General features: G+C 39.8%; 2 protein-coding genes across 4 annotated transcripts in view; both read right to left on the bottom strand.

Moving 5' to 3' along the window:
• ccdc61 (coiled-coil domain containing 61) overlaps positions 1–27,897 on the bottom strand; it is a 111,954-nt gene that overhangs the window by 34,647 nt on the left and 49,410 nt on the right. The gene's annotated exons all lie outside the window — the stretch shown is intronic.
• On the bottom strand, positions 3–27,672 carry nectin3b (nectin cell adhesion molecule 3b). Of its 2 annotated transcripts, XM_061055520.1 has the most exons (8): positions 27,494–27,670; positions 19,098–19,445; positions 18,219–18,518; positions 17,184–17,301; positions 16,769–16,920; positions 4,063–4,207; positions 1,021–1,123; positions 3–609 (listed from the first exon to the last, which is right to left on the bottom strand). In XM_061055520.1, the coding sequence occupies exons 1-8, from the start codon at positions 27,570–27,572 to the stop codon at positions 433–435; spliced, it is 1,422 nt and encodes a 473-aa protein (XP_060911503.1). In that variant the 5' UTR covers positions 27,573–27,670; the 3' UTR covers positions 3–432. The 2 variants fall into 2 exon arrangements, with proteins under 2 accessions (XP_060911503.1, XP_060911502.1); XM_061055519.1 differs by lacking the exons at positions 3–609; positions 1,021–1,123; positions 4,063–4,207 and adding an exon at positions 8,405–12,659 and having other exon boundaries at positions 27,494–27,672.

The raw sequence follows: 27,897 nt of genomic DNA, 5'->3' as shown, positions 1-27,897 counted from the left end.
GTGTAGCTTGTGATCATTTCGAAAAATGATAAAGATGCTGGACTAAATCTTGGACAGGAGCAGGACTTTAAGGAGTCTTGTTAGGTTGCTGGTTGGGGTTACCTTGGCACAGAGTCTGGCTCTTTTAACCCCTCAATGTTTCAAGATCCTGTTCTAAGCTGAGCTAATACTTCACATTTACCAGACACACTAAATATTTTTTTAGAACCGTATTCTAAGCAATGAAGTGATTTGCATATATCCTCAAATGTTGGACTAATCCTTTAACACATACAGTATATGAATTACTAATGTAAAGAAAAACACCATGAAAATGTTTTGAAGACTGCTTGTATGGGGACGTTGTTCCCAAATGCTACCATTTGTTTGAGCCTCTGGATTGCTGGTTCAATGAGTCAGGTGAAGCCTGTGCACAAGTGTTCAGGATGTCTGTCACACATAATGTTCCCGGTGGTTGATGAACACCCGGTCTGTCCCACTCTGATGACACACCCACTCCAGGCGGGAGAGCTGCTGAGTGGGTGGGTTTTTTGCTGCTGGTGGTCCTGGCCTTGAAGCGGGTGGGTTCTGCCCTTCAGTCAGCTCATACCTGCGCTCTGCCATGTGATTCTGAAGGATAGAGAACCATCAAAGATAATCGAACATCTTATCGAACATCCAGCAGCTGCTCTTTCATGGCAGAAAACACTGGATAAATATATCTTCGTGTGATTTCTCATGTCAGTTTGAGTAGAACCAGGATGAATGCTTTCCTTTGGACCTTTTAGGTGAGACTAAAAAGTGATGGCTTATGGAACTTGAGTTGAGCTGAGTACACGCATTAAAATTTAAATTATCTTACATATTAAATGAGTCTAACTATGACAGTTCCTGCTTAATAAACATATCAGCACATCAGTCAGAGAGTATAGATTTTTACCTCTTCCTTGTTAATCTTTGTGGTGTAGTGAAAAGAACCACCAGACTCAGATATAGCTCCATGTACTGACATGATATCATGAAAGAGGGAGGGGGGTTTACCTGACAGAGCCAGGCCACTTGTGATGCGTGGACACCCAGAGGAACAGCCGGTGCTCTCCCGCAGTGGGGAGGAGGCGGCTTGTGTGTCGGAGGAAGGTCAATCCTTCAGAGCAAGAGACAGAGAAATAACAATGAAGAGAGAATCTCCAGTAGGAACCCCGGATAGAGAAAAGTGTGTAATTAGAAAGAAGCAGCATGAAACAATTAGTTTAATGATATTTTCTCCTTGGTGAAAATCCAATTATTGGATAAATTCAGAGGGGCTGGTGAATGAACAGCCCTCTGAGTCACATACTACAACCCTGTTTTGTTTTATAGTGATGCCATCTGGGTTATCTGAACAATTAAAAAAATATAATTTTGTACCAATAACGCTGTGAAACAAACTTGAAGTGTTACATTTCAATAATCTGAGCACTTAACCAGCATGAAGAATAAAAAAGATATCCTGTAGCATTATGAGAAATGTAGGATCCAGTATTTTAGTATTTTAGTTTAACTCGCTTTAAAACAAGTAGTAATCAATCAATCAATCAATCAATCAATCAATCTTTATATGTAGTAGTAGTTTATATGTAGTGCTACAAAAATCAGGTAAAAATCAGGTAAAAGACCTTACTCATTGCTATATTAAATGATGCAGCGTTAATCCATCATGAGCACAGCACTTAGCAACATTGAACAAAGTTACAGCCTCATGATGAGCGGCCACCTCCCATCTTATGTCATCTGTTTTTTAAGGTTCACTTGAACATAATGTACACATGTTAGTTACATTTTATACACTGCATTAATTATGTGTAAAACTTATACGTACTAGTGGAAGTTTATTAGTACTATAGGTGCTATAACTGCAACCGTAACATGTCACATATTCACAGGTGACCACAAATGAAAGTTGTACTTATTACCTATATGTATGAAAGTCATAAAACAGGTAATGTCAATCAGCAAACTCTGTTTTAAAAACCTCACTAACTGGGGCTTACTTGTTATTGCTAAAGTAACTACGGTATTTTAAAGGTGTCATTGAAAGATGTAATATTTTGACAGAATATATTGGCAAGATTTATCCACGGCATTTTAGAAGTGGGACAATGTGAGTTAACCAAGTTACAGTATGTGTTTTTAATGCACCTGCTTGCATCAATAAACCAGAATGTGACCAATGTTTGATTTGAGTTATATCATTTTCACAAATGTTCCTCTACATCCTGCTCATCTACCAGCATTATCCAAGTACAATCCTAAACCTCTCCAGTATCAGTCGTATGATCGCCTGACAATGACGACTTCATGACCATATACTACTACTAATACTAAATCAAAGAAAGTAAACTGAAATCATTTTACTGCTGCTATAAAATCGCTCACTGTGCGAGTTCCCCTGAACCACTCTAAGATGCTAAATTCAGAGTGATTTTGTCATTCATTGAAATCGTCCTCCACTACTAAACCTAAACCTACAAACTGACCTTGACCATTTATAAAACGATGTCACCACATGCATTGATTTTCTAACACGGTATATCACTGATGCTGCTCTTTCTCTTTCTTAGTTGAGATGAGAGGCAGTCAGAGATTACAGTTGAGGCTCTCAGTGACTTGATGTCCTATGCTTGTGTCAGTGTGTGACGAAGGAGAGGGACGATGCCTGCGTCCACCCGCCCCCCTCCATCATCCCACTGGGACTTCCAGCCACCGTCACACTTAAGATGCTAAGTTTGTCGTGGCATTGACCACAGACCAACACGTGGCCTTATTCACCGTCCTGTAAAGTGTCAAGTGATGCAGGGCCCACACCCATGCATAGATGTTGAACATCGCCCCCCCCCCCCGCCCCCCACTCAGTTCATGCTGTTTACAGTCAGCAGGGTCCAAAGGGGGGATATTTTCACTCTCACTGAGATATAAAAGGGACAGTTTATAACTCAGTCTGGGGAATGTACAGTAAAGCCATGCAGATTTCTCTGAAGGGGGCATTGTCAGTAAAATTAGGATGCTAAATTTTACTGAGGGCGAAATGTTTATGGTTGAGTAAAGAACCAAATGTCTTTGCTTACTTAAATTCAGGCTTACATAAAGACAAAGATTCATCTCCACAGAGATGTTGGACTGAATGAATACTAGAGCCAAGAATAAAGGAAGAAATCCAAAATCCTGAAGACAAAACAAAATTAATTCACATGTGGACATTCTTTGATGATCTCTGCTTTGTGCTTTCCACTTCTAAACTACGCCAGTGACTTGATTTTTGTGTGCATGTAACTCGTATTTCAGGAGACACTGAGCAAAATGTTTAGGACAAAAAAAACCAAAAACATTTATCCAGGATCTAGCTGCCTGCCTAGATGGCCACATACTTGTAATTGTGTTTGCCTGTAGTGAGCATGCTCAGTGAGCCTAACAAAGATTGATGAGAAGATCAACCTGCAACCTTGCAGATATGCTCCACAGGTTCATAATGATGATTTGTATGAGAAGGGTACAAGGTTAATCAGCAGAATCAGACTTATAAAAGCACACCTTTGTATTGCAGTGTACACTTAAAAATGTTAAATAGAAACAGAGGTAATCAAACCCACAAGGTTCCATTCATGTGCACCAGACCACATAAAGGATTCTGTCCAGTCCTGTAATTCAGCCTCAGTCTCAGTTATTCAGAACATACACAGCAGAGACAGACAAAACAAAGAGCACACACACAAACGGAGACAAAGAGTTTAAAGTCAGTCACTCCTGCTTTGAATAATTTAACCTCAGACATACTTCTTTTTTTCCTAACATTAAAACAAGAGCTGGTGTATATAGAAACACACTGAACTAAATAGGACAAGGGGCCTGCTGCCAAGACAGCAATTATGCGCAACCCCTCAACATTGTCCTGCAGCCTCTGTGCTCTGCGCTCGCGTCACCACAATGCGCTCCATGGGAGACACGAGCAACTCAAACAAAATGGGCTTCAGTCAACCTCACAAGGTATCATGTCATTAATTAACCAGCTGAGCATGTTCTGCACCATGAATTATTTGTCAGACCTACACTTTGTCAGAGAAGGCATTGGGTGGAGTCTTGCGAGCTGTAAGGATCACGATGAGGAAGATGGCGATGAGGAAGAGGGCGAGGACCGCGCCCATCACCGCTCCAGCCACAGTGATGGAGTTTGACCTCTCCGCATGAGACTGTTCTGTGAGAAAGAAGAGAGACGTTTTCAGTGTATTACAGACAAAATGAAGTCAACATGAGAAAAACTGAGTCAGGTCTGCTTTCATTTAGGTCAATATTTAATCGATTTGCAGACCTACAGTTGAAAGTCACATCTATGTAATGTTTAGTTTTGGGTTTGGTAAGTGACGGGGCAAACTGAATCACTGTCGCCATGCACCGATCCGATATGGAAAGTTAAGCTTCCGCAATATTCACACTTTAACTTTTTAGCAGACAACAAGGTTTCAGCTGGTGTTTTGTAAAATTTGAACCTGTTTGTTTTGGGAGCACATAGTATTATTGAGGTTGGACTTCTACCGTTTTAAACCCGCAATATGCAGGAGTTTGTTAAGTGGAGCACAGCTTGTTCTGAAGAGTACAAAATGCTTTGAATGTAATTGTGCGTCTTCTGTTCTCTTTCTTACCCTGGAGACAAAAGAAGAGTGCTCCCAACCAGGTTTGAAATTTCTTAGATAAAGAGAGGACGTGGGGAACAGGTACCTAAAACCATGAAAGCCTTTGAATATTTAAATGTTACAAATGTTTTCGTTGAAATGATTAACCAACGCTTTGTTATAGATTGAAAGCCATGGACATGTAATTTGAATACATTCAGCAAATGCTTAGACATATGAACATAATGGCCAAATAGTCATATTTTGTTTTGTGTGTAATTTGGAAATGACATACAAAACTTCAAGTAAGTCTGCCTTTTATATTAAGCAACTCTGCAACAGAACCAAGCGTCGTGGATTGGCGCCTTCAATAATACTTGTACAGTGAACCAAAAAGCAAAGTCATTACAGTGTCCCAGTGTGTAAAATTACACAGCATTAAGGCATTTCAGGAGCAAAGGGGAAGTCATGTAAATTGCATTCTTCACATTCACACACACAAAACACAGTCTAATCAAGCCACCTCCTCCATGTACAAAGATGCATTTCATTTCTGTTATGCCTTTACATCTGGCCCAGGGGGAGAAACCACTGCTCCACCATTCTGCCTCCATACCTTTCACAAAGACAGGGAAGCTTAAAAGTCTAACCTCCAACAGCCTGTGGGAAAGAGGTTATGATGCACACACAATAACATGAAAAAAAGATCAAGTGTTTAAGCTGTACCCTTTGTTAAATGTTTTGCCTGAAGGTGGAAACACTGTTTTGAATAGATGCCACCAGCGCTTAACTGCTGCCATAATGTTCCTGTCCTAAAGGTGGTGCACTTTTATACAGGCTGACATAAACTGCCGACACTGACTAAACTGGATCACAAAAAACCTTCAACTCAACAAACGAAGTTTGATAGTTAGGGGAATTAGTTATTTTCTTCCTTGCTAAAAGTTAGATTTGAAGGTTATGACTCATATCTGTTTGTTAAACATGGCACTACAGCCAACAGACAGAAGTCTTATCTAAGGTACCCACTTAGTAACCTAGAAAAGACAAATTGTAATTCTACCTTTTGAAACAAAGAAATAAGATATAAAATGTAATGAGGAAGCTTTCAAGATACAGGAAGGAGAGACTACGTTCAGAAAGAGCTTTGCTAGCTGCTTTTTTTTTTTACACTGGACTAAGATAAACTACTGCATGCTATAACTTGTATTTACTATACAGTCATGTAAATAATTCTGATTTTTTTTAATCAATCTAAATGACTATGAGAAACGAATCCAACTTTAAAACATTTGAATCTGGCCGTGCAATCTTCATCAAACTTGTTTTCTGAATGGACGTTGCTTTGCAAAGAGTGTCAAAGTCTGTCAAGGGTAAAATGTTTGTTAAGCTGAAGTATTAGGCTGCAGATCAATCTAGATAAATGGAGATGGTGCGTCTTGAAACTGTATTACTCACTCATACATCACTTTAAATCATCCCTTCCCTCCATTCTCTCTGTGTCACTATTGTCCTCCATGTTTTCTGTGTGTCTAGATGCTCTGGTGAAGTCTGGTGTAACTAGCTTTGTTTGACCATATGCTTGCATGTGCTCCATGTTGTCCACAGAGGAGGATTAGGATTAATTGTGACTAAGATGCATTAAACTCTTCGAACAACCAGCTTTGTCTATTCAGCAGTAATAAGAAAAACTGTGATTGTAGGACTGAAGGAACACGAGGACAAAAGGTGATAGAGTGAAAAAAAATCAAAGTGCGTGATGGTCAATTCCACTTGATTTAGCTGCTGAGGTGGGAGAAAAAAATCAATAATGTGCTTGGATGAGAATCTTAAATAACAGTTCAATTATGATGCAGATTGAACAAGCTGGGACTTCTGCACTCGCCCCCTGAAAGCCACTTCTTCCTGTTTTTCCCCTCCCCCGCACCTCTTTTCTCCCTTCAAGCTGTTCTCTAACAGTTAATAACCGTTCGATTACCTTTGATGGCTGCTGAACTATGACAAGAGCCTCTCAAGTTGATCAGAAAACATTTAGAAATGCAGTTCATGAAGCTGGCGACTAGAATGCCTTGTGACAGATTTTTGCACAGAGGGACAAACACTACATGCATTTACAGTAGCATCTTAAGGTTTAGGCAGGAGTGTCTTACATGTGTGTTAAATATGTGGGAAAATACAATTTTAACTGAAGGGAAAAAGTCAAAATGAAGAATAAACAAACATTTAATTGGTTCAAATTTCATCCCTTCTGGGGGGGGGGACTGGGATTAGTGGCGTTAGTGGTGGATCAACCGTCCCCAGACGGAGATCTGGCTCCAGTGCAAACCTCTTTCTTTATGTCTCTCTTACTTCAGCACTTTATCACACATGCACATCATCACTGTGAAGAGAAGTGCATGCTGATGCTCTGGAGGTCAGAGCAGCAGACGTGCTCATCATGAATTTAACAGCACACATCTCGCTGTCGAGAGGAGAAGTGAGGGAGCGAGTGATGGCAGGACAACCCCTACACTCCCGCCCCACCCACCCCCACCCCCACCCCCACCCTCCAACAACTTCAACAGCAGGGTCAAGGGGTCATGCTATTGCCCAGCAGCAGATCCCTCGGGGAGCAGATGCTGGTGTAACAGCAAAGCAGGTGACGAAGGTTAGAGCAGTGGGTGGTATGTCATTTTCCTCTCCCGATATCTTTTTCAATATTTTCAGCTCAACGGCCGAGACAATTAGATCCCACTTCTGCTGAGGAGTTATTATCAAAGTCTCAACGCTGCGTCCCTCCACGCTGACAGAGATGTTTGCTCACTCCTTTGTGTGTTGTGAAAAGTATCCTTGGAAACTGTTGTGTTGCAGGCAGAAAGCAAATCCACTGGTCTCCTACACGAGTGTATGAAACTAATTTAAAGCAAGCTGAATGACATCATTACTCTGAGCTTCTTCACTTTTCTCAGCCTTCCCTGTTTTCAAGGTCAAAATATCAACAACTGCTGTGACCAACATTAGAACTACTGAAGACACAGAGGTCAGCTGAATTAAAGACTTTTAAAGGAAACGTGTCTTGAGGACCTGGAGTCCAAGCTAAACAGTGTCAAGGTCACATTGGCGTTTTATGTCCTTACAGCCTGAGGAGCTGTGTGAATGCAGCAGAGCGTAATGGGCCATTTTCAATTCCAGTGGCTAATTCTCCCTCTCTGCTCTGCCTTTCACAGCTGCAGAGTTTAAACTCTCCGCTCCCCCCCCCCGTCAGCGACATTCTTCTCCCTCTGCTTTCTGTGTCCAGGTAAAGCTTGCAGGAAGAGACAGCCTCCATCAGCAGCTCCAGATGAGCTTGTTGCCATGGGGACAGTCAATGGGCTCCAGAGTAGGGACTTTGGGCCAGACATAAACACTCAGCGTTTAATTTTACCAACTGGTAGACAGTGGGAGAAAGAACGGGGGTGGGTGGGGGAATTCACAAAGGAGGCAAGCTGTGGGGGAGAACCAAGGGTCTTTCTGTCCCTGAAACAAAGCAAACTAGGACTTGTGACGAGGTGTCAGATCTCCCTCGACCAGTGGAGAGGAACGAAAGCGCCATATTACAGCATTTTTGGACACTAAAGACTAATGAAGATAAGGTGAATGAAGGAAACATGAATTTGGATTACGTCATTTGCGGCGTTCCACATGTGCGCACTGGATTCGGGGTGTGTGTGTGGGGGGTAGCTTTATGCATTAGGGAGTTAGAGATGATGTCATTTATAGAAGCACAAAGAGGAGCAGAGAGCGAGCAGTCGGAGTAATTGCAAGCTTAAAAAGCTCCAGAGAAAATAACTCACAGGTGCTAAGGTGCTTTATTAAACTAAAGGATCTTAAAAAGATTGACAAAATAATGCTCACTGTTGTCACTCACAGAAATATTTTTTCTCCCTCTAGAAACTTACATTTTTTTTCTGTATATACAAAAAAAACATACATGAACACAAGGTGCTTTTCATTGACAATAACAGTGATAATAAAGAAACAAAAATAACCCTGACAGAGACACCTGTGAAGACATGACTGAACTCATTTTACATCCAAATTCATTCAAGCTTTTTCTTTTTGTGTTTTAATGCCTCTAGGTTTGACAATATACGTCAGATATTTTCCAGGAAAGTAAATATGGCACGTTATTTGCAGTGAAATAAAAAAAAAAAAAAAAAAATCTCATTAAGCAACAGCATATGTTTTTACATCCCTATTAAAACAATAATAAAAAACACTGTAATTTATTCTTCTAGGTATCTAAGGCACTAGTTGAACTGAACCCAAAGTGAAGAATACTTTTCCAAGATAAAGGTATGGATGACTGAGCTTAAAACAATATGTCAGTCAGTATAAAAGAACTGCAACCACCCAGTAGTGGAGCTTTAAACTGATGTGTCGGGCAAAAATAGGATATTGATTAGTGGAGTTTCCTTTTTAGGGCAGGGAAGCAAACAGAAGGAGTTTAGCTGCTGTGCTTCCCATTTGTCTCTGCACTCATGTGAAAGTGAGCAGAGAGGCTGAGAACAACAACATAACAGCAGCACATGAAACCCCAGCACCTTGCTTTTTATTCCACAATCATTTTTACTGAATGATGGACACATCTATTAAAGGGTCATCACAAATCACAGAGTAATTAATATCCTCGCTTGCATGAAGCAGTATCTAATTTCTGAGACATCAACCTGCATCTCAATTCAAAAAATGGTTTATCTATTAATTTTGTTTCTCGAGCTCATGACATTTGAAAACATCTTTTTTCCCCAAATAATTTTGAACAAGCATCTCTATGCAACATATTTCTTCTTAATGTTTCACCCAGGAAACTTCTATCTGCACAGAAATGTTGCTTTATGCAAGAGAAAAAAGTGGCAGAAGGAAATCTCGAAACCTCTGCATATCAAAAGCATATAGGTTCTAAAAGTGAGGAATTGTAGAGATATGGAGTGAACTGAAGTTAGTAAGAGGATTGTGAAGCAGGTTTATATGGACATAAAACAATTATTGTTACGCACCTTTTTAAACAACATTGATTGCAGTAAAGGGTTCATATTCTCTTTATGCAACAGTGGCACATTATCATATCTCACTATGAGAACAGCAGCAAATTCACTGCACACAATTCACACCCTGACAAATAATTATTAAGAGCTCATAACAATATAACAAATTCCCAGTTTGACATCTCTTAATGTCATAAAAAAGTGGCATAAAGCATCTTTTCACTCCTAATTCAGTCTACAAGACGCTGTACAAACCAGTGATACATTAGCCATTTATATATAAGCTTTTAGCTAGTCATCAATACTGTCATCATATTTATACATACAAGTTGAACTAATATTTGGCATCTGGCTGCAAATATTGTGTAGGTGACTGTTGTATTAGAGTTGGCATGTATTCACAGATACTGGCCAGCATGGAAGAAATTGTGTTTCTTGTCCATACTGTCTGGTTAATATGTGGGGGAAGTCCAAGCTGTGCTGAAATACTTAAGATTTTTTTCTTTACCTGATCACATGAAAAAACTGAAATACATCTTCTAGTCTATTATAACTTAATCTAAATAAAATAGTGGGGCACAATAACTCCAGAATTCTATCACTATTCCCTCAGTTCAATCACAGTACTTGGTATGTCCTGCAATGTTATAACATCATGATTAGCTACAAAATATGGCTGATTAGACATTTCTACAGTTTTCTTTTATAAAACTAGCCTGAAATCCTCTTTCTCAAGTATAAACAAGGGGGGGAATTGTATCATAGCAACTTAGTAGATAATTGTGAGTGCAGGATTTAAGGATCAGTGCAACAATAATGTCTGTCACGATTGACCTGATATGTCTACATAACACTTGAATGATAGAATGGTAGTAATAATGCATGTTGAATGTTAAAAGAAGTGGTGCACATGATTAGAGAGTGCAGCTGAAATCATGGATAAGCAACAGTAAGCCTATTAATGCGTCAGATTGTAATTGTGACACAGTCATGTCTTGTTTCTACGGATTACTCAGAGTGGTGAAATTAGTCCATCGGTGGTTGTTTGTGGTATGCGTGTACTGGCCACACTTTTGAATGATTTCTTTGTGTAACAAAATACTTTGTGACTAGGAGGCCAGCGTATGGTGGCTGTCATACTGTAACCTGCTTTTAACAATGGCCCTGCTGATAGCGCTCCTGAACCTCCAAGAGCCCTGGTATGGTGCCAGAGTGCAACATTTCAACTAAACCGTTATAATCTGCTAGCCAACTGGAGAATCCTGGCAAATTAGAGGACAACTAACCTGAAACTTCTTCCCCACTGAAAAAGTAAACAAATGCCCTGATATTCCAGCTTATTTAGACTTGGAGAAATTTGTAGCACATTTGCATAACAAGTCTTGACTGTTTCATAACGTAGCCTGTTGGAGAGGACTGTGCCTCAGTCATGTGGGCCTCCCTGCCTGCTCTTTCTCTGCCCTCCCTCTTGGGTATAGAGGATGAGCCGAGGACATACTGTTGAAATGCTCTTAAGGTTTGTGCTCTAGGCCGTCAGTTTTAAAGGAAACTGGTGGAACATTAGGGGCCATATCCTGAAGCTTACAAGAGTCCTAAACTGGGATAGAAAAACAAAAGGGGAGATATTGTCTCGGAAAACACACGAAGAGGATGTTTATAATCAAGTTTTGCAAAAGGCAGTAGATTCATTTTTCTTATCATTATTCATTAAGGAAAGAATTCTGATTTCTAAGCAAGATTCATCTTTTTTTGTTTAAATTAGAATAAGCATATGTGCCTCTGCATCTGGGTTTTGGTTACAAAAAAAAGATCTGTGGCCATTTGATTATCCTGCATTTACTTTTGAGTCATGGGTTCTCTACCATTCCCAAAAGTCAGATTTGGGGTCTTTTGACCAAATCTGTGAGACTTGATTTGTATATCTGAGAGGGTGGATTTTGTAGAAATAAACAACAAAACCTTTATGTACAACAGCAATATGTGATCTGTACTCCTCAGGGCAACCACTTAACTGAAGCTAAGACATTAGTTATAATAAATACATTGGCATTCCATGTAGTAAGGCAGAGACAGTACATACATCAGGATCTTTAGGCTTTACACACAATAACTAGAGACATGCCAAATTCTCCAGGCATGTAAACGTTAAAGTCAAAGTGGCCGTGCAGTCCAGTCTCTCCATATCAAGAACAGAAACATTATATCTCAAGTATCGACCAAGACTTTTGTACAAAACACAAGAACTACTGAACTGAGATAAGTAAAAGTGTGCAAGTGCTTACAGACTAGAAATTGCTCCCCCACTTTTATAAACCTATGTTTGTGATATTTCTGCTCCTGCAGGACCATGTAGTTTATCAAACATACCACTCCCTACGTGAGATGACAGACCCATCTCTGTGGGAGACATAGTCGCCTTCAGGGCCGCTATCATAGCAGTCATCTGACATGTATGGGGAGCCGTTTCCCTGAGGTTTAGGTGATCGAGGGTATCTGGTGTTCCTGGCCTGCCGAGGACTAGAATACTGTGTGTGTTCACGGTGCTGATTCTGCTGACGGTTGTTGTGAGGACTACTCTCCCTCATTGCCCTTGTGTATCCATTGGCGGGATACTCCTCTCCGTTATAATTGTTGTGGAGACGACGCTCACGCTCCTGTTTGAGATGGCGGTCGCCCCACTCCTCACGATCCTGGTCCCGTTTGTGAGAGCTGCTGCCGGCTTTAGTAGGATGGAGCTCGTGTTGGGTGGGGGCTTTCTGGAGGTCGTTGTTTCCCAGGTACTGCTTGGTGTAGTAATCCCCATGGAAGGTCTGCTGTTTCCGTAGGTAAAACACGCCCACCAAACACAGCAGCAGTAGCAGGAACAAGGCCCCGCCCACAGCCCCACCTACTATGGAACCAAGATTACTTTCTGGTAGGGCTTCAAGTGTGGGGGAGCTGAGAAGGACATGCCCCTTTTCATCCACAACGGTGGAGGAGGCGGAGCCAGTTAGGACGGGAGCAGTAATGGTGGAAGGCATGGTGGGAGGATCTAATGGAGGGAAGCAGGGTGAGAGGGGAGAAGAGGATGAAAGGGAGAGGCGAACAGACAGAAAAGCAGAGAATGTCAATGCCAACTATATCAGCATTATACTAAAGTAGGGACAGGTTGACAAAACCATAAACTAAACTACCACTCCCACTAGAGTATAGATTCTTGCAGCAGCATCAGTTTTGCATTGCAATTTCTTTAAAACTGGTTGAAATATGGACTCTTTCATAAAAACATTTTTTTTTTAGGAAAGACTGAGGAAATAGACACAAATTTATCAAAACCTAAACATCCTTGTTAGGGTTTATAAAGTAACTGTGACAGGGGTGTCAAATACCCTTAAATCACAGAAAAATAATAAACATGAAAGGTTGAATTTTTAACCTTTCATGAGAGCAAACCAACATCTGCTGAAGAAATCTGTGACTAGAAACAGGAGTGAGTGGCTTTGACTACAACTAAAACAGGTATCGAACATGGAGGGAACAACAATAAAAATATGGAAATTCTATTGTTCTATTGTTTCTCTGATGTTTGCAAGACTTGGGCTGTGTTCCATGATAGGCAATCATATACACATTCAAGTATTCAAACTGACAGTCACTTGTGGCTTACAAAAGCTAATGTATTCCAATTTTTTGATAAAAATGCCTGAAAACTCGGGTAACATTATATTTCCATCTTGTCACATTTGCCATTGCGCACTGAAGCGTCCACTGATAATCTTATTCTGGGAAATGGCTTGGATCCGTGCAGTCAAATTATTGGTAAGAGGTGCCGCTTGACCCTAAATTGTAAATATCTTTTCTAATGAGTCCTTCATTTAACAAATGTAAAGTCTCTGCTCAATGTTTGTTTCCCGGACGCTAAATTGTGCATTGCCTGAGAGACTGCTGTGGAGTCTCTCAGTGGTTTAAAGGAAATACTTTATTTCTTGCTTTTGAAAAGATAAGCTATTAAAAAAACAAACAAAACAAAAAACTTGTCAAGTTTTGGACTGTATGGATATATATATTTGTTTTACTTTCTGGAGGGTAATGACATACAAAAAGAGGTTTAGAATAACATACAGCTCTTAATGTAATTAGAAGAGCTGCAGTGTTTTTCTTTTTCCCCCTCATGTATTATGTTTACTGTAATGCTATATATTGTTTTTATTTTCTTACAAAACAACAAAAAGAGGGATGAAAAGAAAATTGCTGTTATCGATGCAATGTGTAAGTACAAAGGTGTAATGACAGCAGAGTTACAGAATCGCATTATACGTGCATCATATCAAGGGCCAATTATTCAAACAGATCATCTCCCAGGTAACACTGCGTCCTTACAGCATCTAACATGAGCGACATCAGGGACAAAATCAGTATTATCAAATTGTTCCCTATTTGAGTTCCCTAACAGCTAGCGAATGGCCCAAAGCGCAGTTTTTAACTTGATGCCCATTTCTTTTTGAATTCCTGTCGCTCACATAGACATAGATGAGAATTGAGAAAGTAGGGGGCTCTTCAAGGCACTGTGTCTAACTTTTGATTCCCATTCACTTTTCTCACTCAACAGAGCTTGTTAGCTCCTGGGGTGTTGGTAGTAGTGCTTATTACTATCCATGTTTCACATCCATGATTGAAATGTTCTTTGACCAGACAAAAACTTTATTAGGCTCAGAGCAAGCCGTTCAAGATGTAGCCTTCAACGCTCGTCAATACTAAGCACCAGTTTGTTCACCTTAATAGAAAAGCAACACGTCATACTGTTCGGAAAGAATTCGTTATTTAATGGATAGCTAACGTCCGATGCTGTGATGCGACGAGATATCCAGTGCTTGCGTGCTGTTAGGACAAGGTGTGTGAGCGTGTGTTGGAGAACAGCGATCACACTTTTACACTAACGGTGTCCTCATATATTGTAGTTGAAGCATACAGGTTAAAGGGTTAAATTTGCTTTAAGGAGGAAATCGTCAAGTTTAAATAATGCTTCTTTAAAAAACAACTTCCTGTTTTTCCTTTTGTCATTTTAAACCAGTAGCTCAGGAGAGTTTCCCCTTAGTGGCAGGTCATATTCTAAGATTACTTGTCTCAGTTACATCGCCTCTACCAGTTAGTTTCAAGGCAATAGAGTTTATAAGGGCCCATTTAGAAATGTTGAGGGTAGATTTTCAACACCGGCAGCAGAACTGCATGAGCACAGCTTTGTTACAGGTTAGCAGGAAAGCTTTTAGCTGTGTAACCAAGTCCCTAAAAATGCAGATATGTGCAACTGTCAAAGTTAATAACCACAATTAAAAACTAAATAATTGTTGGTTATTAAAAGCCCTTAAACAGTTTTCAAATATGTTAAAACTTTGCAGTCAGGATCCAGGGGTCACAATATCCAAAGATTTCATGGGTTTGGGTTATGCTCCCATAACAAGACTTTTGTATTGCATACAAAATAGTATGTCGCATTCTTAAATTGCACGAGAATATGCATTTATCACCCTGTTTTGCAAGTATAATGATGTCTTCCCGCTATCTCTCTACACCAGTATCGGAACCTTAAATTGAACTGGATTAGTGGTGATGCCCACAAAACAGAAAAGCCAAAAGCCATAATCACAAGGAGCTCGAGTAATGGAAAGAATCTGAGTCTAAAAGCTTTAATGGTGCTGCAAAATTACACTGCCACTCTAACCTTGTTGCCAGGCCAGATGTGAGGAAAAGATTAGCATCTGAGGCATGACCAACACAAACCCAAAGGTTTGTAGTCTCTAGTATATGATTCGTAGTAATCCATGCAGAGGCAATGAACCAACATATGTGAACACAACCACAGCAACACACACACACACACACACACACACACACACACACACACACACACACACACACACACACACACACACACACACAACGAAGAGTACATCAACATGTGTACGCTTGCACACACACACGTACAGGTCCTCTCAAAGGAAAAGGAAATATGGATGATAAATAATAAATAGGAGTTGAAAAGAACTTGTTAATGTTTTATGAATCTGGGACATCATCTCACAGTTAGGCTGCAGGCTTTGCCTCATACTCATGACACATGCAGAAATAAAAGAATCACAGACAAGAAGAGGGAGAGTTGTAAAAGAGAAACAATCATACCTTCATTTAAAGCGAGCACAGACAAAGCAGATTTTGTGAAACAAGAGGAACATGCTCATCATATACAAGAGACACAACACACTTATGGGGATTTTATACTTGCACCAAACTCCTGAATTATTTTCAGGATGAGCTGCATTAGTGAACGTAAACGGCTAAACTGTTCACCATGACTTATACCCAAATTTTTCCTGCCAGCCTCTAGTAAAAATTCTGTTTGAAGTCAGGGTTAATCAATGTGAGAATGCAGCAGGATAATTCAGGAAAATGTAAAATATTGGTTGGGGGTGATGGCCTTCATATCACATGATCAGTGAGCAACCAGTGTGATGCAGTGGAGCTGTTTCATACGCTTTTCTGATCACCAGCATTTTCTTAACCAGTCATCCATTAATACTGTGAAAATGTTCAATACTATAGGTAAGACCTATAATCATAGCATCAGACTCTTGCTTCTCTGCATCTTCCACCTTGTCCTTATTCCATAATGTCTAGCCTCCTGAGACCCCCCCGCCCCCTGTCCTGCAGTCTCCTGCTTTGAGGTGCCCATGTGCACAGACAACCCAGGAAGATTTCAGGGGCAGTCTGTCCTGAAATTATTTTTGACATTTTCAGGAGTGAACATGTGAAAAAGACTTAAGATGCAATGAAGGGATCAGAGGCAGAGCACCCTGGTCTAAAGCGACCTTAAATATTTGCAGCTGTTTAGCTCAGGAATTCCCCTTTTCAACATCTGGATACCTAATGTTAATCAAGGCTATGCAGCATGCAATTAAGGAGAAATAAAAGGGTACCATAAGTGAATGCTTGACAGGCTGTCAGTATGTACAGTATGGACGAGAGTGATACAGTGTCACATTTCAGCTTGAAGGACAATGTCACAGGCAGAGATACCCTCTATGACGTGTGTGCACGCACAGAGCTTCCTAAGGGAAGAGATGGCAATAGGAGTCAGCTGTGTTCCAGTGTGTATTCTCTGCTCACCTTGTATGAGAATGCGCACATCCCGGCTGCGGAGGCCGATGTCATTGGCAACCTCACACCTGTAAACTCCAGAGTCATTCCGCTGGAGGGGACGCAGGAAGAGCAAAGTGCTGTTCAGTATTTCCACCCCCTCTGGCATTTCACTGTCCAATCTATGAGGCATACAAGAATGAAACATTTAGACATACCAAGAAACACCTTAACAATGATCCTTCTCTATGCATTATCATTCACAACTTCATTAAAAGTATTGTAAATGCTCATCTGAAATGATTACCTGAAGGTTCCAGTGAGTACAAGTCATTTGAAAATTAGATCTTAAACTTGGTTTAAGTTGTCAATCTTATGCCCATCGTTGCCCATTTCAGCTGATATAATAAAAGGAAAATGTCACACAATACACACAAATACACACCTGATCCATCTGAAGTGATGAGCTGGTGGGTTTGAGTTGGCTTTGCACGCCATTTGAACATTTTCCCGACCTACATACCAGTCTCCATCATAGCCCACCATTGAGATATCAGGAGAAACTACAAAGAGGGGGAAACATTTAGACATCTATTAACTGGCATGGTAGACGGTGCTTAATTTTTCATGTATCAAAATCTTTTGTCTCTGGTATTTCCCTGAAGATAGCTGGTAAAAAAAAACCAAAATGCTTTACTGTAGCTATAACATAAAGAATGACTTCTCTTACAGACTGCTGGGTATTGAACTACTCTAAAATGATTCTTCTGCTCTTTTCTGGGCATTACATTGAATGAGTCCAACTCAAGTGAAAATCCACTTGTCAAACAAATAAAAACATTTTTTTTTCAAAGAGTACATCTACTCATTTCCCAAGTTGATTTGCCGCTTGTTCCCAGTCAGCCATTTTTGCCCCAATAGGTACCCTTATATCTTTTGGGGCTTACTGGCAGAATACATTTTTAGTTTTGACAGTTTAAGGGCATACTCAGACATGTACTGACATAGAAAAGCCTAAGGAAATCTACTTTGAAAAAAAGGAAAAACAACAACAAGGAAAACACCGGGACAGCCTTTCATGCATTATATTAAATGTAATGTAGGGAGCTGCGCAGATTGTCCTTGATTTCATCTCTAACCGTTTCGCTAAACAGAATCGTTGTTTAAGTGCATCAGATATATCAAACATCAATATTGACAAGGACAATCATACTAATGAAACTAATGTTGACATAAAATACCTTTACTTGTGAGATTCTTCTCTTTTACTTTCTGCACAATTGGCTTTTTTTTTTTTAGATGCTCAAATTAAAGTATAGGGAGGGAGGAAAGAAATTGCTAACCCGTTTACTCCATTGAACTGACAGCAGAGAGCCTCCACTCCATCTTATAATGTAGACACTACAGCATACACTAACTATTGGCCGGACATATACCATAAGGCTTTCCAAAATATAGTCCCAACATACACCACACTTACACTGTACATTTAACTGGTAAGGGATCCTGAAGTCACTGTTTAAAGCTGGGTGCCGGACCACACAGGTGAGTGTGTGCCCCTGGATGTGACGTGTGGGCTGCCAGAGGTAACGCACTTGTGTGCTGGTTGTGCCGTTGGCTTCATCAAGCAGCTGCACCTCTGACTGACCAAAAAGGTTGGACTCCCAGGACACCTCAGCTGGGGGACGGGCCCGCTCAGCTATACAGGTGGCCACCACAGTGTCATTTCCACCATCGATCAGGGCGGTTGAACCTGCAGACACGTAGACCTTCGGCTCCACTGTGAGTCAGAGAGCCAGCAAAGATAAGAGGAGAAAAAACAGAGATGGCACTGTGAAATTTCAAGACCCTTCTGAGGTTTTGATTACAGGTCCTTTAGTTAATGCACTAATACATGCACTAATGTAATCCAAAAAATAATTTCAATGTTTGCTGATGATGTCAATTTTATACTTTACCGCTGCTTTCTTTGGATTTCTCTTTGTTTTACCCCACTGATTACTTTGGAAACTGCACAATATAAGTATGTGCAGGGGAGACACAAGACCTATGTCATATAATCCTATATAACCCAAGGTTCAGAGGGAAATCCTTTCAAAGTCACAAGGTGAAGGAGGTCAAACCCTACTTTCAGCTGCCCCAAATATCAATATTATTGTTTCTGAGTTATTTCCCTTTTTTTGACATACAGCAATGGTCACATATCTGGGTTTGAATGGAAGCCAGGTCACAGCGATAAAGACTCATTATTACCCATCGTATCAGGCTAAGCAGGTGAGCTACCAGAGCACCTGGAACACATTCTTTAAAGAGTTGTACTTGCAAATAAGAAATCATGTGTTCAAACATTCATACGTACCTAGTACATTGACAGTAGTGGAGGCCTGCGTGTTTCCAAGAGGAAATGTAGCAACCTTACAAGTATAGATCCCAACATCAGCAAAGCCCACGTTTTCCAGTACAATGGTGGCATCATGAGAGGAGGGGGAGCGAAAATACAGGCGATGTATAAACTCTGGAGGAATGGAAATGCCAAACCTAGGGTTGTAGACCGCCACAGTGACAGAGCCTGAAGGCAGACGGCGCTCCCAGGAACTCTGTGTGAGGGTAAGGTTTGTGCCCACCTCCACCCTGCAATCCAATGTCATATTCTTCCCAAGGACAGCGTTCACCCTCTGAGGAACCAGAACCTGACTGCCCCATATACCTGCAGATGCACAAAAGCAAGATTTTTAACCACAAACAATGATATTCACTGAATAATTTGGAAACACTATATAAAAACAAGTAATGAATGCACTGTCAAAAAAGTTTGGATTATTGTCATATCTTTAAAATGTAATGCTTCTCTTGAACTAAAGTGCATTATTTGAGCCTTCTTCAGGCCGGGATTGACGGACCCAATTACCAGTGAATACAAATGATCATAGGTAGCTTGAAAAACAAGTGCATATTCACATTTGTAGAGGTGGACTCAGCGTAGAAACAAAATTATTGCCGATTACTTTCATCACAGCTGATTGTTGCAGCTGTATTTTGAACAAAAATAAATGCTACCGATTCACCAATAAAATAATCATCACATCAGTTTTAATTTGATATGAAAAACATTGTTTCTTTAAGCCCTAATAGAAAGGGCAGGTATTAACAATTTGGATTCAAATAGAATACAGAATCTGCAATTAAATATCAGTTGCTTTTATCAAGTCATTGGTAGGGCCCTCTGATTTTACAAGACAGCAGGAATATTGAAAAAAACTTATTTAGAAAAAATGAAATTTGGAATAACTGAAAACGATCATATGGGGCATAAATGGCACAGATTACATTTGCTATTTTGAAAATGTTGGATGGGATTACCAGAGTGGATGAGTTATCAATCTAATGCTGAGTAAGAGATCAACAAACAGCATCAGTGAGTATTTTTGGTGTTGCCTCTGACGTCAATCGTTAAGACAATTTCATATCTATAAAGTTCAATACTATCTGACATCTGCGGGTATCAGACTGGGATCAAAGCTTGATACCAGCACAGCAGGCTCTGGGTTTTCCACAAATAATACACAGCTGACAGAGTGACTGAGTGCTCCATCCAAGAATTTGTTTTGCCTTTATTGCTTTCCTCCTTCTGACCTAAATTCAAGAATTAAAAGCACACTGTCTGTAGGTCCTTTGTCCAAATATAACTAACCCCCTGCACCATGTCACCTGCACTTGTCAGAGAAACAGCATATCTCAAAAGAGAGCAGAGATCTCAACATTGTGTTGAGGGAAGTCAGGGGGAGATGAAGGGAACAGACTGAGACCGGCAGAAAAAAATAGACGGGAAGAGATATGCTAACATGAAGAGGATGACATCATCGCTAAGAGAAGAGAAAGAGGGCTGAGAGTGAGGAGAGTCACGTATGAAACACAAGTGAGAGGAAATGTATCCCCAGGATGCCGATACACAAAAACTGCGGAATTATGTTTGTGATTTAGAAAAGACAAAATAACACTGCTAGGCTGCCAAAGTCTTCAACCAGATCACTAATTGCTACAAGCTGCCAGCAGGAAGACATCATCATAAATCAAAACCTGCTGCGTTTCTTGGCAATTGACTGCAAATATTCTATTGTAGTTTTGCCAAAAACAGCTCTTTCTCAGGCCAAACTCCCTCTAAAAAGGCCATGTCCTCCAATATTGGTCTAAGCCTATTTCCTTACCACCAGCCTATGAAGTATGAATGTCTATTTTATATTCTTTGTGTTTCTGCTAATAGAAAACAGTTTGATTTTTTGACAACCCTGTCATTATGAGATAGCTCCTGGTTTTCCTAGTTACATTTAATTTTGTATGTTTGATTCAGAGAGTAGATTAGATTTTAGGACTTCCAGGTAATTACAAAACAAATCCCAATTGGTCTAACAACTTAAATATTGAAGGGTGACTCGTTAGTCGAATTGGAGAATTAACTAAATTAATAATGTTATATTATAACTAATTATCTATTAATCAAATTCTCAAATAAGTCACTTAGCAAAGTTTTCAACACTTATTATATGTCAGCCCACATGGGACTGGGATTATATACAAGCCAATTCTTCAATGTGGCTATCAACTCTTGATAGCATACTGTTTGCACAGAAGGCAACATGAGTCATCGTATTGCTCATACAGAGAAAGGGCAGCGGATATCAGTGCCACAGTGAGGAGATGTTCAGCTGTGAATGTTGTGGAGGCACTATTCCTGAATTTATGTGCCATTTAGGTCTGTGCACTGGTTTCACTACAATACATACATGTATGTGTACACAAATATAAGAGAGGATTCTAAACATAAACTCAGCATTACTTTGAAGTTTGCACAATTCATATGGTACCTCTTAATTAAAGGATCTTAAGATGTTTTTTAGTTTGTCTGAAAACTTAACTCAAATGCCCATGAGCTTTTTGCAAGCAGTTATCATTGTGCACACTTGACAATAAAAGATCCCTCCCCTTACACGCTTTCTTTTATAAGTGAATATAAATGGAGATCCGTACATCATGTCATGAGCCAAAATACCTTCTGACTGAATGCTTCTGACATTTCAACAGTCCGAGTTAACCAAATCTTGTCATCTTAACTTACTCTTCTTACTTTTTATAGTACATCTTTTCTCTTTTTTTTCACTTTGTCATTTGCCAACTTCAGTGTCACTGTGGAAACTCACGGAGGGAATTCTGCACTAAAGGCCAATCTTTGGAAGATACCCAGTTAATTTGGCTAACTCACACTGTTGAAGACTAATATTAGCATCAAAGTGTATTTATTCCAATGAACAAGGACTGTACATTCTGTCCTCCATCACATCCTCTTGAAGCATGTAAGCAACAGATATTATGAAACTGCTACAGTAAGTGCAGATAGCAGTTAGAAAAAAGAAGTTGCAATTTACTATTGGTGATTGTTTCAAGAATAACTTGAAATACTGTAACGCTTTATTTTAATACAATATGCTAAGCTTATCTGAAACAAAGAAGAAATTAATAATTAAATTCAGCACAGTGCATTCCAGCAAAAAAAAAAACTCTGCTTGATAACATGTGGCCATGGACATTACAGAATCTGATCAAGATATTACTCGAGGAAGAAATCTGGATTTAACAACAATCAGGCTAAAAAAACAAAAAACCTTTGGAGTCATATTGTGTTAGTTAATGTGATTTCAACTCTTAGATGTCTGCAATAAAAATGTTCAAAATCTATGTTCACATAAAATGAGTCAATGGCTTAAAAACACAACAAAGTTTTCAAATATTATCGCATGGCGCCCGTGCTAACCACCATCTACGGCAAGTCTCTCTATCAACCAAAACTAAGACATGGACACTTTTTAGTAGCTCGACCAGTCTTTGTCCTTTGTCTATTACAAAACAAATAGCACATTTGCTTTCATTTAGTGTGTTCAGACCATAAATATGCATATAATCCCCACATTTAAAACAGGGTTCCCATGTGTCCTGGAAAACAGTCGACTGATATTCAAGTCATGGAAAATGAGAGAAAAAGCTAAATGTCCTGGAAAACTATTTTAACATTCTCCTCAACTTATATCAGAGTTCCCCATAACAGATTCCATTGTTATCTGAAAGCGAAAAATTATGTCACGGATCTGTGTGCTTTTCTTGGCCCTCTTTTACATTTATTTTTTATTATACTCAGCATATCAAGTCTAGAAACACATGACATAAAACACTAACATATTATATCGCTGACCACAAATTAGTGGTGTTAATCAAGCTGTAGTTTTGAGAACTGAAAAAATACATAACCTAGAAAGAAAGGATGACTGGTTGAATTGACACTAGTTGAAGAGCAATGGGAGAAGGTATTTTAAAATTGAAGGGACTTCATGTTTAGTTCAGGGTTAAATAAAATATATGGAGGCGTTTCTTTCTGAAGAATATGTCTTTGTAACCCACATATTGTGCAAACAGCTCACTACCTCCACAAAAGAGGAGTGAAGCTAATATGGATGTAAATGGATGGTGAAAAGCTACTGTTTTCTGACGTGCGATTAGTGAATCAAACCAAAACAGAGAATCTCCACTATAAGTCAAGTGGGCATGTAAGGCACCATAGAGCTGAGAACACATTAAAATGAACGAGCATTTCATAAAGAGATGTCACCAGAAAAAGACAAACTGCAAAAGGTACTTGATGTACAGTGGCAAAATAAAAGTTGGGGGAAAAACACATACTGAAACAAATACATAGTTCATACTGAATTCCTCTTAATAATATTTGTAAGTACACTTTAATATAATCAATTTGTTTGAGAAATGTGGCTATGCAATGTAGATGACAAATCAACCACTGTACTACACTACAATGTGGGCTTCTGCCTAATAGAAACCTGACTTTATGACCCACTGTATACTTTTAGATAAGGCTAAAAGTCAAGAATAGCAGCAGTCTAAGGGCAAAGAAAGCTGATTTTTTTTTTTTACTGAACTGAATATGTAATGGAAGAGGTATAGGGACAGTATTAAACTTTTATTGGTGACATGACGACAACCTTACATAAGCATGCCCTCGTTTTCTCTAACTCAGAATAAGAAAGTGATGAGAATAAGGGCACAGTCTATCTGATCTTATATTCAGCCTATCTTGACATAGCAATAAGAATGTTTCTCTTTTTCTTCTTGTGCTTCACAGACAAAGAAGAAACTGCTTTAAGTTCTTACAATAGTTCTATCCTCAAAGAGAGCTGCTTCAGTAGACCCACTCAGTTTGGTTTGCAAATGCAACACAATGTGTCTTTTTTAACACACACACACACACACACACACACACACACACACACACACACACACACACACACACACACACACACACACACACACACACACACACACACACACACACACACACACACACACACACACACACACACAGCAGAAAACAGATTATAGATATCCTGGCATCAAGGACACATTGCTCCCTGGGGACACTCTGCTGCTCGTTCTCACTTCGTTCTCACTTTAGTCAATATTACCTTCACATGCACCACTTATGTGGCAGCAAGTATATTAATATGGGTGTCTTGCCAGAGGGCAGGTTGTCTTGTTAAAAGTGGAAATCAGAACATAAGGGACGATGGTGTTAGGGTGAAAGTGGCGAAGCCAGCTGTGCAGGGCAGGACAGGATGATTGAATGACAGTTTAACCATTCAGATTGTCAGACCTTCAGATCAACATTTTTCCCATACATGTTTTAGGCCTATAGCTGGCTTAACTGTACTTCACAACAAAGTTGATGAAATGTGTGTTTCTAGCTGACTGCAGAGGGCAGCAATAAAAAGGTGCAGGAAGAGTGATCATTCAACTACATGGACAGGATAAGATCAGCTGTATGAGGTTCCAAAGACAATAAAAATCAACATGTTAGAGGTAGCCCGCAAAGAATGAGAAAAACTGACACTTTACAAGTTACTGTTCTTAAACCTTGACGCTATCAGTAACAAAACCACAGTTTTTGGTATTATTTGATACTTTTATTTGTATGCATTATAATTGGAGTTATTCTCAACATAAGTGAGTGAAACAAATATGTGCATCACTGCTGCATGTGTGAAATTGAGCAAAGTTATAGCCCTACATCATCGCTTTAGAACCTGAATATTAGAGCCTGGCCGATTAATCGGCCAGCCGATAATATTGGCCGATATTAGCATATCCAGTGACTATCGGTATCGGCTGCTTTTATTGCAGATATGTGCCGATATTACAATATTTATTCATCAGATAAAAGCCTTTCATTTGAGTTTCATTGAATTAAACTATCAGTTCTCTTTCACCAAAAGAGGGCGCTTTATGGATTACAGCATGCATCATCACTCTCCAGAGTGTCAAGCGGTGATGCACTGCGCTGTTACTTATCAGTTGAAGAAGAAGAAGAATTTATACTTTATTGATCCCGCGGGGGAAATTCGTTTTTACACTCTGTCTAGTAAACATGCTACACAAACATGAACTGAAATACACACACATGCACAAACAGGATCCTGTGGACATGCACTAATGGAGAGGTCTCAGAGTGAGGGGGCTGCCCACGGCGGGCGCTCCTGAGCTTGTGGGGGGGGGGGGGTTGGGTGCCTTGCTCAAGGGCACCTCGGCAGTGCTCAGGAAGTGGCCTGGCACCTCTCCAGCTACCAGACCAATTTCCGGACTTGGTCCGTGCCGGGACCTGAACCGGCGACCTTCCGATTCCCAACCCAAGTCCCTACAGACTGAGCTACTGCCGCCCAGAGTGACATCTTTCTAAATAATATATATTTTCCACGAGTATTTGATAACTGCATTTGAGAGATCAACAGAATAAATGTGTATATTTTTATATCTATTAATCTCTACAGATCGAAGATAGAGATAAAAAAGACATCAGCCAATATATCGGTATCAGATTTTTTCTCTCCCAAATATCGTTATCGGCATCGGACATAAAAAATATCTTATTGGTCGGGTCCTACTGAATATACTCACCATATTCACAGTCACCATTTTTCTGATGTCAAACTGACTTCTGGTATCCAATCAGTTATCAAATGTGTTGTTTAATCTTACAATACGGCACAATTTCCTCTGGATTTTAATTTTTTATATTTTCAGTTGCTTAACAATCAAGAAACAGTAAAGAATACCATATAAGTTTACTTGCAACCTAGCAATATAAAAAAACATAGTAATACAATTAAAAAATGCATACGAGCTTCAAACTCTGAGCATGACTTAACGGTCTCCATGTGAATATGATGAACTAGCTATCAGTCAGCTTTCCCTATAACATTTAAGAGGAAAAGAAGTAAGTATGTAAGTAGTCAATGTAGCTTTGATAAGCCACAAGACACATCCCATCTAGGTGAGAAGTATGAAATCTGAAAGGAAAATTGCGAGTTCCTTGTCAAGACCAAAAAATTATAAGCTATGAGGGTATGTGCCTATGGTTTTGTATTGTAAAAGGAACAATGTCAAGCCTCCTTATAATGAAGTAGCCAAGTCTTATACTTAAGTTAGATGAATGTGCACCTTTTTCTGCTTCTTAACCTGAACTCTCTGACAGATGTAAACAGTCTGTGCTGGAAAGGACTTTGGGATCCTGAAAAATGTCTGTAGTTCTATTCCAAGACCTTACCAAAGAAGTTAAAAGTGCTAAAATTCTCTACATTTTAAACTAGCGAGTGGCTAAAGTGCAACAGAGGCGGAGAATAAATAAATGAAAACGTTGTACTTTTTATAAAAGTTAAGTTGTACAACAGGAGTTGACTCCAATCTAAATCTATTTTTAGATGCAGTTTGTGGAAGACATATCTTTTGTAAAAATACTTTGTTAGGCCTATTTGGTAATGGCATCAACTGCAGGCATGTGGGCCCTTTCAGAAGAATCCCTCCCCTGTATCTTTCTTTCAGTTACACCTATAAGGCTTTTTAGAGGGAGTATTTCAGTATCTCAGGTGGTCTAAGGATAGACCCTGTAGAGACCAGGCTTTCTGAGACAGATTGTCGTTTTAGGTCTATATTACTGGTTTGTTTTAACTTTTAACTTTAAGTTTTAGTTTTTAATTCAGCATCAAACAGGAATGGGTATAAAGTGAGCGTGTTTCGGGGTGGAGTTAGTAAATTGCTCATCACCATGATTAAAACATAATGAAGTAGGGCTCCACTGCAGGCACATGGTGGCTGACCCTCATCACGACCTGGGAGCTGCTCACGTTTAGCAATGACTTCTTCACGAAAGAAACTTAAATCAAATTGAAGTTATTTAATATGTTGTAAAATCAGTCTGCTTCACACATATCCCTGCACCATGTTACTTAGATTAAAACTGTTTCAAGAGCTAATATGGCTGCCTCAGAATCTGCAATGGCCCAAGTGTAGGTGGTTGAGAGTACGTAACATTAAATATTATTGCACGCGCTTCTCGGTGGTTTCTATGGACTGTTTCTATGGCAGCCTCTGGTCACACCATCATACGGCGCTGGCTAGTTACGACTCCCAAGCGTTGAAGTTAACTTGTTACCAAGTTTACTTTAGTCTTTAAATGTCACCTGCCACACCTCTTAAACTTAAAAAAATAAAATAACCCACCATGTGAGCACATATAGGCAGCTGGTTTTGCAGACTCGTGGATGTTAAATGTCTGCAGGATGCGAGAGGCAGTCTGCTCTCTCAGAAAACTTCTTTGAACCGTCAGTAGGACAAATAAACTGCCATACGAAATTACACACTCACCTGTGATACTGCACAAAAGGTGAAATAATGCGACCCAGCCCTTGTGTCTAGGGTAACTCCGGTGAGAAGATGGTGGCATTTCAAAAAGCGGTGCAGTCTCCTGCTTCAGCACACAAGAGTAGGCTGCACGCCAATTTAGCGGTATGTGCCGAACGGAGGAACCTCCTCAGCAACAACTCCGAACAGCATGTGGACTGAACCATCTACTCAGCACGAAGCGGGGGAGCAGCATCTCACCTGACAATGAACTATACGGTAATTTGTCGAGATCCACCAGCAATGTCCCCCTTGAGGATTGATCCATTTTTGTTCACATTACGTCATCTCTGTTGATAACCCGACATAGATTGATTAATCAAATCATTTTATTCCTAGCTGTCTTTGCCGGGTACCTCTGAAAATAC

Source organism: Labrus mixtus, chromosome 14 (genome assembly GCF_963584025.1).
Source record: "Labrus mixtus chromosome 14, fLabMix1.1, whole genome shotgun sequence".
NCBI classification, from domain to species: domain Eukaryota; kingdom Metazoa; phylum Chordata; class Actinopteri; order Labriformes; family Labridae; genus Labrus; species Labrus mixtus.
The sequence above is the reverse complement of the archived record's forward strand: the minus strand, read 5'-3'. Positions and strand labels throughout refer to the sequence as shown.